The 13,197-nt window shown below is 43.4% G+C and overlaps 1 protein-coding gene across 3 annotated transcripts in view; it reads left to right on the forward strand.

The window, feature by feature from the left end:
* Window positions 1–9,339: 9,339 nt before the first annotated feature.
* OSBPL1A (oxysterol binding protein like 1A) overlaps window positions 9,340–13,197 on the forward strand; it is a 76,494-nt gene continuing 72,636 nt past the window's right edge. Inside the window, exon 1 of one of the 3 annotated variants that reach the window (XM_082045938.1) lies at window positions 9,340–9,410. Coding sequence is in view for 1 of the 3 variants with exons in the window: in XM_082045936.1 (XP_081902062.1) it covers window positions 10,734–10,770 (37 nt within the window). In the remaining 2 variants the exon portion in view is untranslated. Of the gene's footprint in view, window positions 9,520–10,625; window positions 10,771–13,197 lie in introns of those variants that run through there. The other 2 variants (XM_082045937.1, XM_082045936.1) reach the window with 2 other exon arrangements.

Genomic DNA, 13,197 nt, shown 5'->3' on the forward strand with positions numbered 1-13,197 from the left:
GTGTAATTCAGTTTCAAGTTTCAAGGCAATTTTCTCTATTCTGACTGAAAAAAAAAAAAAAAGCAAAGATCACATAATGACTTCTTAGGTTTTACTGATTTCAAACCCCAAATACTGAGAATCATCTTGAAAAGTGTTCTTAAAGGATAATTCAATGGCAACCTGTGCTCTCCCTCTTCCTGGGCTAGACTAAACCATGTTTCAACCGAGTTAAAAGCACTCAAGTTTCAAATTTCTGCAGTGTCATCCTGCAAGTAACATCCTGATTTGATATTATCACTGAAGTAACTAACTCCTTTAATGAGGCTGAGTGTTGCTTCAACTTCCATTCTAATGGGAGTCACAGCTGCTTAAGCAGAATCAGACCACACACATACTAATTTAGAGGACAAAGACCACAAGTCTTTGAGAGAAGTATTCTGTTTGCATAATTGCCCCAAAATCTCACTTGTGCACCCTTTTCCACCTGAATTCCATGCACCAGGGGAACTCTCAGACTCCTGACGGGAGAGCCGGGCTCTGCCCGCCAGGGGTCCCGCTCAGGGCGGGATGGCGGAGCATCTGTCTGCCGCCTGTTTCCTTTGCGTGAGGCGCCCGTAGGTCTCTGTGCGCTGCCGCTTGCCGCCGGTTCCCTAAAGACTGGCTGTGCTTACCTGCACCCGCTGCTTTCCCCTCCTATGGACTCTGTTTCTTACATACAAACTGCCTCAGAACAGGACTGTCCCATGGCCCAAACAGACACCAAAGCATCGCTGCGTCCGAGCCCGAGTCCCAGATAACTATTCGAGTAGTTCATCGGCTTACACTTCCCATCCATCCTCAGCGCACCGCCGTGCTGCTCCCCTGAGCCATTCCTAAGTGTTTCTGAAAGAACGAGTTATTTTGAGTGTCCTGTTTGTTCCCATGCTAGGTTTCATTGCTGTCCCAAGTAAAGGAAACTTAACATACCCATACAGTAAGTACCCCAAATAACTGGGTCAAGATCTGGCACTAATAACTTGTTACAAAATCTACTTCTGTCACACATTGCCACAGAATCAAGATTACACTTGTCAAGTATTTTTGCCTTATTCATGACATCCTATTTTTAAAATAAAGCAGTTATATTTCAGTGATGATTTTACAGATACAGTAATTTCTACTTTGCATTCATGCCACCCAAAATGAGCGATTGGCATTCTTATAACTACATCATTTCTTCTAAAATAATTGAAGAAAAATTGTGTTCCATGCTTTTTTCCTTACAGAAATGCAGTTCATTTATTTAACATAGACAAGTTTTATGTATGTCTTCTAAAGACAGCACTGATCAGTAAAGATCTCTTTTTCCTTGAGTGCAAAGTACGGGTGTCACCTTATTATACTGACTTAGCTGTGTAGAAGGTAAGCTTTGTTTTCCCCTTTCTCAAAAGCTGGGAGAGTCTGGACCTGCTCTGTAGAACAGGATTAGAGTTCAGAATCACTTTGACAAGCAGGGGACATGTTCAAAAAACCAAAACAGCTACAAAAAAACAGGATGCAACTGAGTAGAGACAAACCCAACTCTGTATTATCAACTGCATACACTTGGGATGGAGAACTACTGGTTACACAGCACTTCTACAGATAGTATTTGGGAGTTAACAGTGAATCCCAAGCTAAGCATTTGCCAATGGTGCCATGTTTTCAGGCTCCTGTTTTGTCTCCTACATGTTAATTGAGATTTTAAAGTATTTAAGAACATGCATGTTTTTATAGGCATACCAGAACTTAATGAACAATGCTGTTGATGCTATCTGAGCCCAAAATCTTAAATCCCACATTCAGGTTACAGGGATGGAAGTTTCTTTTTTCTTAGTTTAGCCAATCAATAGTAATTGTAAAAAATAAAATAGAGCTCTGTCTTCAGTGTCATGGGTAGAGTTGGTTTAATTATTTGTTAAATAATATTAAAAAGAATGTACCCAGTCTCAGAACATGACAATTACGCACCTTTTATCAGGCATAGTCACATATTCCACTTAATTTTTTTTTTTAAAAAGAGGCAGAGGAAGGGATTTTTTAAACAATTTTCTTCTGACCAAAACATAACAGAAAGTTTTAATCTATAAGAACCTAGAAAAGATGGTGCTGCACTTGCTTGTCCTAATACTAAATTCTGTGAGTTTGAAGAGAGAAATACAATGCTACAACACATTTTTAACTTTCTGATAGAAATCTCTACATAGTGCTTGCACTTTATAAGTTGCTGGTTTTGACCTAGCTGAACAAATGAGTTTACATGACTATACACAACGTTTGCCATTAAATACCTTAAAGTTGTTATTGACATTTTTGTGATTGTTGTTGTCTGTAATCCATGTAAAAGCAGTGATATGAAGGAGTTTAGTCACCTACCAGTACGCCAGGAAGAAACTATATCAGATAAAAAGATACAAAGAATAAACCACAAAAACTGTATGGACTGTAGACATCTCTGACAAATTTCCGAGGACTCTGTCATTTCCTTTCATTGTCAGTTATATTTTTGATAAGTTTTATTATACTGAAACGGAGTCAAATGTGGTTAATGAATTACAACATGTTTATGTATACTAAATAACAGAGTAGCTGAATGAATATGTATTTAACAGCTAATTAATTTCTTTGTCCATCTTAAATAAAAATTATATTAAAGCAGGATATGAAATGAATAACAATAGCTTTCAAACTTGGGATATCAGCATAGTAGAGTTTACTGAAATATTTGGTATCGTCTTTTAGTACATAACTGAACCTCACTGATATTAACAGTGAATCATGTCCCAAAATTATACTCTTCACAGCAAGGCATGAACTTTGTTATTTAAAATGGTTACTAAATCTAACCTTTGGCACATTAGTTCTGACTTTGTGAACCATAGATAGCAAATGAAAACACTTAAAGCTCAAATCAAATCAGTTATGCAAAAGAAGACCCTGAAGGTCAAGAAGTGGCACAAATTACTACAGGGAATTCAAATTCTTTGTTCTGTCTTGTCAGGGCAAGATAATACACTGGGTAATTACTGTTGCCTTTCTGGAACCAGAATCTAATCCTAGAGCACAAAAAGCTTAAGCCAGATACAAATAATATTTACATAGTTAAGGAAGTAATATTTACACAGAAAACATAACTAAGAACAAGTATATTTAAATGCAATGCATGTAAAAGCCATCAACAATTTTGAAAGTTTTGGGTTTTTTTTAATCAGAATGGTTTTTGGCTTAATAAAATACTACGGTCTGCTTGCATTCTACTACCATATCTGTCCAGAGGGGGGCGGTAAATAGCCACATTTATGTTACTATAAAGTAAACGGAACTAGCTGAAAATGTTCGCTCTCCTTGTGTATATAACTTCAACTCATGTCAGCTTTATTTGCTGCAAATTCTTTTATCTCCACTAGTCGTTTTTTCACCTTCAGATCCAAACCTTATAAACTATATTTGCATGATAAACCAATGATATTAGGAAGACAGCATAGTGTTTGACAGCATAAAGTAAATGCTGATTAGGAATAAAATGCCACAATTGGTATGAGTGAAGACATCTCATTTGTGACTAAGAATCACATGTAAATATACATCATGACATCTTAACTTCATTAGAGCTGATGGGAGTTTGACTATTAATTTTGATGGGACCACAGGATGCTAACACAGAAGGATGAATCAGGGTTGAATCACAAATAAGTGAAGTATATAAGAACAAAAAATATTTAAGTAAAGTATCAATAACCCTGCTTGATTTTGCATTTGTTCAAACAGCATGGTCTATTTGCAACTTCTCTTTTAAGAAAAAAAAAAAGAGGAAGATGAAGAACAAACAAGGACTATACCATGTCATGTCAATAAATGTCCTCAGTTCTGTCCCCTGGTTTTGAGCAGGATTTTCTACTAAGGCTCTATCAGTACTGTAGCTTTATCTAAATAATAGCTCAAGGAGAGTATTTTGCCATAGTAACTTACGAACAAACCACCAAATTTTCTCTAATGTTCCAGTTCCATTCTGTATCCAATAAAAACTTAAATGTGGGCCATCCAATAAGGAACATATATACTTTTAAGCACAAAGTAGTTCAGCTGATTTCAGTTTCACAATGATGTGTTTTGCTAGATTGTGGTCTAAACTGACAGAAATTAGCTGTAAGGGTCATAGTCATAAGCTCTCCACATGCAGCTAATTTATCATTTTGGAACTAAAACCAAACTAAACTGATTCAATCACAAGAACAAAAAAGTGCATTAAACAAACCTAAATCTTGGTCTAAGGTTACATGTGTGGTAAGACTCAGGAGAAGTATATATACAAGTAACTTAGACCTTGGTTAAGAACATTTCTTTCCTTTTAGCTACCATCCAGTTGTGCGCTGGCTACAGCACTGTACAGTAGTCTTTCGTAGAATTAGAGAAATTTGGAAGCTTTTCTACAGAGTAATAACTGTTAGTGGGTTTTAGGAGCCTCCTGGCTGAAGAGGATTAGTGAATTCTGACATTTTCTCCTGCCATATCTGCATTCAAATAAAAAGAGCATGTTAAAATGAACTCTGCTCTATTAAATTTTTTTTTTTTTTTTTTTCCTGCTGGAGGATACCTCCAGAAACTGCTTGGGCTTGCTTCAGCACTGCTTCGAACAGTAAAAAACATTCCTAATCTCAGCAGTTTATCTGGCTCACACCATCTACAAATTAACCACATCACATGGTTATTTCCTGCAAGTATGAAATAAATATCAGCAACAGACTTGCATCTCTAAAAATACCTATTACAGGCAGTTCAGAACAACATGAAAATTTGCTTTTAACACTTACTGGAAGTTGTACTTGGTAATCCAGGGAGAAGATCCACAGGAATCAGGTCTGAGAGTATCAGCATATTAGTTGATTCTCCTGTGCGTGTCTTCTGCCAGCCTAGTAAGTAAAATCAGTATAGAAATATGATAAGGGCCTGTGTTTGCTGCACTGCTTTCCAGACAGAGTTGAGGAGTAACTTTCTCAAAAAGTGCACTAGGGCTTCATGCAAGCTACTAGGAAACAAATTTCTAGTTTCTGTCCAATTACTTAGTTAACAAACAGTCATTAAACATTTAACTGCCTGAAAACATACATGCAACCTGAGATGTATCATTTATTACTTCACTAATCATTCCCGTGGATGCTTCCTTGCTATGTTTTATATCTCAGATTTGACCAGTACGCTCTAGTCTGAAGAGGAAGGGAAAAAAAGTGTCTGTTCAATAAAGAGTTGCTGTATCGAAAATAAAATTGTGATGTTTCATGGAGCATAGCAATATAAAAGCCCAGTAATTCTTGTCCCTTTCCAAGTCTGAAAGGCTTTTTGAAAGTTCTTCCTTAGTTCAGCCCTAACCTAGGTCAGCTGTGCAGAGGCAGAAAGGGGAGTAGAGAGGTGCTACTTGTAGTCCCTCAGCTGCCAATGGTACCTTGCAAAATGAGATTACCTTGCAAAATTATCGGCACCTCGGTTGAATAGTTGCTAACGATGACAACAGCCACAATATTGTGTTTCTTCTTCTTCAAGTAATGGCAATGAAGCATGGTATTATTTCAAAATTTCCAGCTGAAATTCTTCTAGTCATAGGTTTGGTTGTGTGCAGCAATTAATTCAACTAGCAGAAGATCCCCCTCTAAATAAGTTTCCCAGGAAGCACTACAGCCTTACAGCTTCAAATTCTGCAGTCAGGTTGCCCCATGCCAGAATACGGGATGATGTAAAATACACTATGCTGTGAAAATCAGTGACCAAAAAGTTCACTGAGTTCTGTGCAAGTCTGTTTGCCAATGAGTTTAGCTCCAACAAGGGAAGTGTTTCATGCTTTCTGCATCACTAATTTCAGAAGGTTATGTGAAAAAGGAAAGACATGGGGAAAAAAAAACATAAACGTGCTCAAAACAGAAAGAACCCTTGATATCAGCAACATTGTTTTTCTTATTTCCACTCTTCAAAGTCCAAAATGCACTGTGTTATTACTCTGGGATGTGCAAGAAGGCAAAATATCAGTGAAAAACTCCTTGAAGACTCTGGAAGCAGGGAGAGCGTAGTGATCCTGACCAGGAGACCACTGTTCATCCAGGAGCCAGTGATCCACAGATCAGTTCGCGTGAGCGGGCATAGGTCTGTGCTGGCTGCCCTCAGCCATGCAGTGATGTGCACGAATCTCCTTGCTGCGGGCTGAACTCCACCAGCTCCATGTCACAGAGGAGCCTGAGTAGCCAGCTCCAGCTTGGTACAGACGATTACACCACCTCCGTGGCCTTGCCTTTATCTAGAAGTGCAGCAAGGAGTTCTCACGTCAACGTCCTTTATTAATAACTGGTTTCTTGTAAGAAAATTTAAATAGCTCAAGGGATCAAGGAGGAACATCCCTCCACAGGTGAGATCTGTGCAGTGGGAGAAGTCCATCCAGGGTCAGACCAATGCTGCAGGAATGTGGGGTTTGCAGTACCTGAAGGGACAAAAGATTTACTGTATTACTCTTCTCCATTCTGTCTTTTTAAAATGGGTATTTTCTTAAGCCATTCGTTGTCGGCCTTTCTGACCAAGATTCAGAAAAAAATACCCTGCACTGTCCCTCTCAATTCATCGCACCTGCTCCCTGGTGCAGAACAGGGAGGTACAGTATAACTAACTGGCTGAAGGGTAAAGCTCTGTGCTATAAACTGCGCTGTATTGGAATGGGTTATAGAGTACGGCTATGCTGACACTTTCATTTTATAACAAAAATGTATCAGGAATAGTGTGGCCAGCAGGAGTAGGGAAGTGATTGTGCCACTGTACTCAGCACTGGTGAGGCCCCATCTTGAATCCTGTGTTCAGTTTTGGGCCCCTCATCATAAGAAGGACATTGAAATACTAGAGAGAGTGCAGAGGAGGGTGACGAAGCTGGTGAGGAATCTGGAACACAAGTCTGATGAGGAGCAGTGAAGGGAGCTAGGGCTGTTTAGCCTGGAGAAAAGGAGGCTGAGGGGAGACCTTATCACTGCTACAGCTACCTGAAAGGAGGTTGTAGCATGGAGGGGGTTGGTCTCTTCTCCCAAGTAACAAGTGATAGGACAAGAGGAAATGGCCTCGAGTTGCACCAGGGAAGGTTCAGATTGGATATTAGGAAAAATTTCTTCACAGAGGGGTTGTCAGGCATTGGAACAGGCTGCCCAGGGAAGTGGTGGAGTCACCATCCCTGGAGGTGTTTAAAAGGTGTTTAGATGAGGTTCTTAGGGACATGGTTTAGTGGTAGAGTTAGATTATGGTTGGACTCGATGAACCTGAGGGCCTCTTGCAACTGAAATGATTCTATGATTCTATGAAATTATAATAAATATGATGAAATAATATAAATGTTTATACAGTACTTGTGTATGTAAATATAATACAAAATAGGAAAAGGGACAGGTGCTTGGTTTAATGTGAGGTTGCTGGGAGCAGTTATGGCATTGTGAAGGATGTCTCAAAGGCAGAAACAAGAGGAAGAAATAAAGGGAAAGAAGATTAGACTGACAGCAGTGGCTGAGAGCATAAGAAAAGATACAAACGTGGGCATGAAACTGCTAGTGCTCTGAAAATAAGGAAGCAACTTGAAGACCTGGTCCTAAGGAACATCGATGTGATCCTTCACTGAAGCCTCTCAGATGTCATATACTTATTGCTGAAGCATCCCTGGAAGCAGGTCTCTTAACTTAGATACATTAATTTCTAGTAAATATAGCTAGGATGTTATCTCTTCTGTTAAGGAGGTTCATTAGACAATACTTGTATCCCATTTTCATTTTTTTGTAAACTAATTTAAAGTAATAAAAAGCAGGGGAAGTCCAAACACAGTAAATCTGTGTTATTTCTACAGGTATGAAACTGTTCCTTTTCTTCTTTTGGTATTTCACTCTAAAAACATCAAAAATATATGGAGCTATAGACAATACAGAAAAAAAAAAAAAAGGAAGCATGCTTCATTATTTATGTCCCAAGAGTTTCACAAGAATTTTTCAGGTTTCAACTTGCTGACTTTTGGAGCAGAAGTTTCACCCTAATCTTTTGAGGTAGTTTCTCATGGCACCTGTGGCCTCTGCCCTACCTTTTCAGCATGTGACACAGACTCATTCATGCCTCAACACCACAAAGCTTCCCTGCTGCCTTAGTAAGTTCCTGTAGGACTTCAAAGGCACTGCAGGAGTTTTAAAAATGCAAAACCCCTCTCAGGCACTAAAGGCAGAAAAACAAGGTGCCAGCTGTTGGGTTCAGGGGAAAGGTCTAGTAGAGGGTAAGGGCAGGATGAACAGATGGGAAGGAGTGAGAGTCATGAGGATGGAGCCAGGCTCTTCTCAGTGACAACCAATGATAGGACAAGGGGCAATGGGTACAAACTGGAACACAGGAGGTTCCACTTAAACATGAGAAGAAACTTCTTCACAGTGTAGGTGACAGAGCACTGGAACAGGCTGCCGAGGGAGGTTGTAGAGTCTCCTTCTCTGGAGACATTCAAAACCCGCTTGGACACATTCCTGTGTAACCTCATCTAGGTGTTCCTGCTCCAGCTGGGGGATTGGACTAGATGATCTTTCGAGGTCCCTTCCAAACCTGATATTCTGTGATTCTGAGTGGTGGACCAGATGGCCCTGGACCAAGGGAGTGCTTCACTTTTTGTCCCCAGTAGTAGCAAAACTCTCGCTCTCTTAGGTTGCTTTTGGGCACGCTGTTCTTAGGAGCAGCGCATGTTTTTACAATTTCCTCTTACTCGCACCACATTTGTATGGGAGACTCATTTCCAAGGACACTGTTTCTCCCCTCTGGTGATACATCATTCTTGTACCGTCATTGTGTTCCTTTAGGGCCATGTTGTCCAAGTCCTCTGCACCTCTGTGACCCCCGATCACCGTCCCCACGTTCCCGCCGCCTGTTCCACAGCCGCTCACAGCTCCCTCAGCTGCGGCGCGGCCCGGAGGGCTCTCTGGGCAGGAGGCAGCCAAAGACCAGCTCGGGTCGTGGCGGGAGGCAAACCGAGGCCAAAACAGGGCACTATCCGCCGGGCAGCCCCGGGGTCACGGTGCCGTCGCTGTCCCTCCTCAGGAAGCGCGGTCGCCGTCGGCTGCGGGCGCTGAGTCCCCCACGGCTCTCCGCGCAGGCTCTGGCAGCCCGAGGTGAGCCCTGTGCCCCCGAGACCGGCCCCACGCGTACAGAACGGCCCACCCGCCGCGTCCTCCCACTCGGCCCTGCGGGCGACAGGGAGGCGCCGGCCGGGAGCCCCGCGGGGCGGGGCCGTGAGGGGAGGGCGGGGCCGTGGCGAGAGGGGCGGAGCCCTGCCCTGCCCCGCCCCTCCGGGAGCCCGCACGGCCCGCCCTGCGCGGCGGCGGGGGGTGTTGTGGGGGAGCGGCCCGCGCTGCCGCCGGTCACGTGCGGGGCCGGTGCGTATAGCCCAGCGGCGACGGCGGGGGGTTCGTGCGCGGGGCGGGAAGTGGCGGCAGGAGCGGCGAGGGACGGGCGGCTGGCGGTGTGTGGGCCCACCCGCCCCGGGTGTGTTTCCTTCCGCGGTGGGGGGTGGGCACGGGCGCGGCAGGAGACGCGCCCTCCCGCTGCGGCGTTTATGTTGTCGCTGCCGTTATTATGTCTCTGGGTCTCCCTTCTCTCCGGCCTGCTCCCGAGCCGGCCCCGCCCGCCCGTGCCCGCGGGGCGGAGGCGCCAAGTTCAGCCGGAGCCGGCTGCGAGGGGTACGGCGGGACTAACGGGGCGGGCCGGGCAGGGGAGGCCTGCGGGGCCAGCGCTGCGTGAGGGAGTACGAGCCCCGGCCGGGCCACTCGCCACAGAACGCCCCGGCTCGCTGGCCACCTCTCAGCGGCCCCCGGCAAGGTGTCTGGGTGTGGGGTTGGGGTGTCGCTGCTTCCCCCCTCAGAGCCTCTCACAGCGCGGCCCGGCCAGCTGCCCGGTGTGAGGCTGGGCAGGCGGAGCAGGGGCAGCCAGGGTGCTGAAGGGGGATTCTGGCCTTGGGGAAGCGCTGTGAGCCCCTTCTCCTGTCTCTTCCTCTTCCCCCCGACAGCTGGTGGCCGGTGCCTCCAGGTGTGTTTGTCCGCGGCTGGGATCTGAGCGCACCTTTCCTGTAGACAAGGAGCACATTTACTGTGATGCATGAGCCTGTCGCCTTAAAAAGTGTTTAGTTACCGGTACTGAAACAAACTGCTCGATTCCAGATGCATGTAGAAAACTCCAGCAGTTCTCCTGAAGTCCTTTTTTATTTTTTTTTCTTTTTCTTGGAACTGTGCTTGCCTGCTGATCCACTGCTTTTTCAGAGCTTATTCAGACTCCTGGGCTGAAAGAAAGTCTTTGATGCAACAGGACTAAGCTATGTGCAGGAAACAACCAGGAGATGCCCAAGAATGAGGATTAGTTTAAATAGCTATTGCTTTGGCAGCGATATTGAACAGGTATTATGTTATTGCATCCGTGTTGCTACTGAGCAGACAGTAACTTGATTTTTATATGGGTGGTGCTTTCACATGAAGCACCATGAGACTATCGTAGAAGCATGTTCTACTTCTAACTTCTAGAACCCTTTAACTGAAGATTAAATTAATTACTTCTAGATAATATCACTCATGCTTCTAGTACTGCAGCTTTCTTCTTGAAGCAACTCCTGTCGCTGCTGTGTGTTGTGTGGGTTTGTAGACAGGTTCTGTCTGTTTGTGCGGTTTGCTGCATTTTGTCCTCTACTCCTTTGCGATCTTCACATCAGAATGTGTGCGTGCTGGGACACATCAGAACTCTTCCTAAGTAAGTATCATCCTTTCCTACAGGAATCTAGTTTTCACTGCTGGAGGGAGATCTCTTGAAATACTAGTGCTGTGCTTTTTGCCAAGCTTGCTATTTGTCATGAATAGAAAGCTTCCTGTGCAACCAGTATCTGCTGACTCAGAGTCTTAAATTGGGCTATGCCAATACTGCTTCTGCTGATGTCAAGCTCCAGCAGACTGAAAACCAGCCATGTTTTGGTTAGTGCATATTGTTGCTGTTGCTGTTGTGTACATGGCAGGAGGCCTCAGCAGGAGAAGAAATCAAAGCAAAAACAAGTGGGTCTTATCAATAGTGCTGCCTTGTGATCAGGGATGTTGCTTTAAGTCTTCATAGACTGCTTTGTGAGAAAAGTGTATTTTCTATGTGCTTCTAGAAGCAGGTAAAGTTGGTAGTTTGTATATTGGTGGCCTTTCATGGCTAAGTATTCTACAAACTCCCTTAGGCAGGCATGCAGGCAGAGTGGTAACTTAGGCTCTCTGTGTTGGAAACAACTCCTGTGTGAAGACACATTCTGCAATAGTGCGAGAAGATCACTCTGACGTAGGTCTAGGAAGAAGATAAAGTGGAGCATCTCAGTGCTATTCTTTATACCTTCTTAAAGGTTAAGATCCAATTAGCAATCAAGTACTGCTCCAGTAGTGCTAATGAGTTCAACAGAAGTGCCTTGGAGTCATGTCTTGGCTGCATAGGAGACACTAAATATTTTACTTGTGTTGTTTCCTCATGGTATACTGGTGACTGCGGAGCCTAGAGTACAAGCCTTTCAACAGCACAAGGCACAAAGATGAGCTGTGAAAGGCAGTTTATCCTATATCAGCTCATTAATGGAGTAAGGTAATGATGGCAGCACCACTGACTGAACAGACGTTTGCTCCCATAAGTGCCTAGTAACTTTGCATACAGGCAGCACAATTCGTATAGATTAACCTGCTAGTAGTATCTCATGACTAATAAATCCAAACTAAACTATTAAGTTTCTCCCTCGGTGTTGATGGTCTGGCTCAGAACTTCAAAGCTGGGAGGCAGGGATTTTGGAACTCTTTTGGTGGTGGGTCATGTAATCAAACTCTCATCTACAAGAGAATGCAGGTGTATGAAGTACACTTGTAAGTGTATAGCATTTGAATGCCTCTGTATTGATTTCTTTCAGTACTCTAAATTTGCCCCTCAAACTTCTGTTGGTGGCTCCTCATCTCCATTTTAGAGAAAATCCTATTGCTTAAAACTGTTTTCAATATTATACTAAGTTCTGTTAAGAGCCCCTTTGCTGCCAGCTTCATTTAGGCACTTCATTTAGCTTGTTAGCTAAAACTTCAGGTTCTGTATCACTTGTCTGATGAGTAACTGCACACAGATTCACTTTCCAGCCCCAATTGTAGGAACATTTTCCTGTGAATGATCCCTCTAAATATGACTAATGTCCAGACAGTTATTCTTCTGCATCACTGCACGCTTCAAGCTTACAGAGTGTATTTGAAATTGGAGGCTTGGCCTAAACAGCAAATTCTTTGGGGACTGAACCAGTGAAGCAGACAGACCTTTCTTAGCCATGTTACTGTGCATGCCACTACTGCTAATGTTTGATTTAAGAGTACAAATTTGTGATTTTAACCTCTGTTAGGGGAGAGAAAAATCCTGCAAGTAACTTTACACAGTGATTCAGCTTTCCATGTATCTTGAGCTGTTTAAGATTCTGCACGTGAGTGTAACTTGCCTTGCTGCATAGAAGAGTTGTGCATTTGGATGAACTTCTTGTTCCCTTCCCAAGCTGTCTTTTCTTCCTTTTCATCAATATCAAATGGAAATACAGGTTCTTAATGTGTTGAAAACGCATTGTTATTCAAACCTACTGTGTATGTGGGATGTTGACAGAAGATATGGAGTAATGATAGGACTATGTTTCTCTCATCTGAGACATTTCAGAGATTGCTAAAGAAATGTTGTGTGGGAAGGGGTGAAAATGAAGGATGAGCTCTACTGTTTTTCTTCCCATCCCTGATGGGTAACCCAGCAAAATGGGCTCTGGCTATCCTCTTAGCTTTTGTCTGTATGAATCTCAGTACTGCATTCTGTGTATGCCTGAAACAGTATCACTTGGCTTCAGAGAAAGTATTACAGACTGGTAATACATTAACATATTTGATTTTGATCTTGTTCTAGACACTGGTAGAGCAGATTCACTGAGGAAAATTATACCCGCCTGAGTAACAACAAACTGTTCTGTGTTGCTTCAGACAAGTGGATAGACTCCTGTTTGAAGGAGAAGGTAGCTGCAGGGCTTGAAGGATTACTAGAAGAACTAGGACTGGTGTTCTGTTTTCTGTTTGGTGGGGTTGGGGGAGGGAGGGGGGGGTGTTTCTTGGGGGGGTTTTGGTGGTTGGTTTGTTTGTTTTTGCCCAGCATATC

Source organism: Streptopelia decaocto (assembly GCF_964273445.1).
Source record: "Streptopelia decaocto genome assembly, chromosome: 2".
Lineage (NCBI taxonomy): Eukaryota > Metazoa > Chordata > Aves > Columbiformes > Columbidae > Streptopelia > Streptopelia decaocto.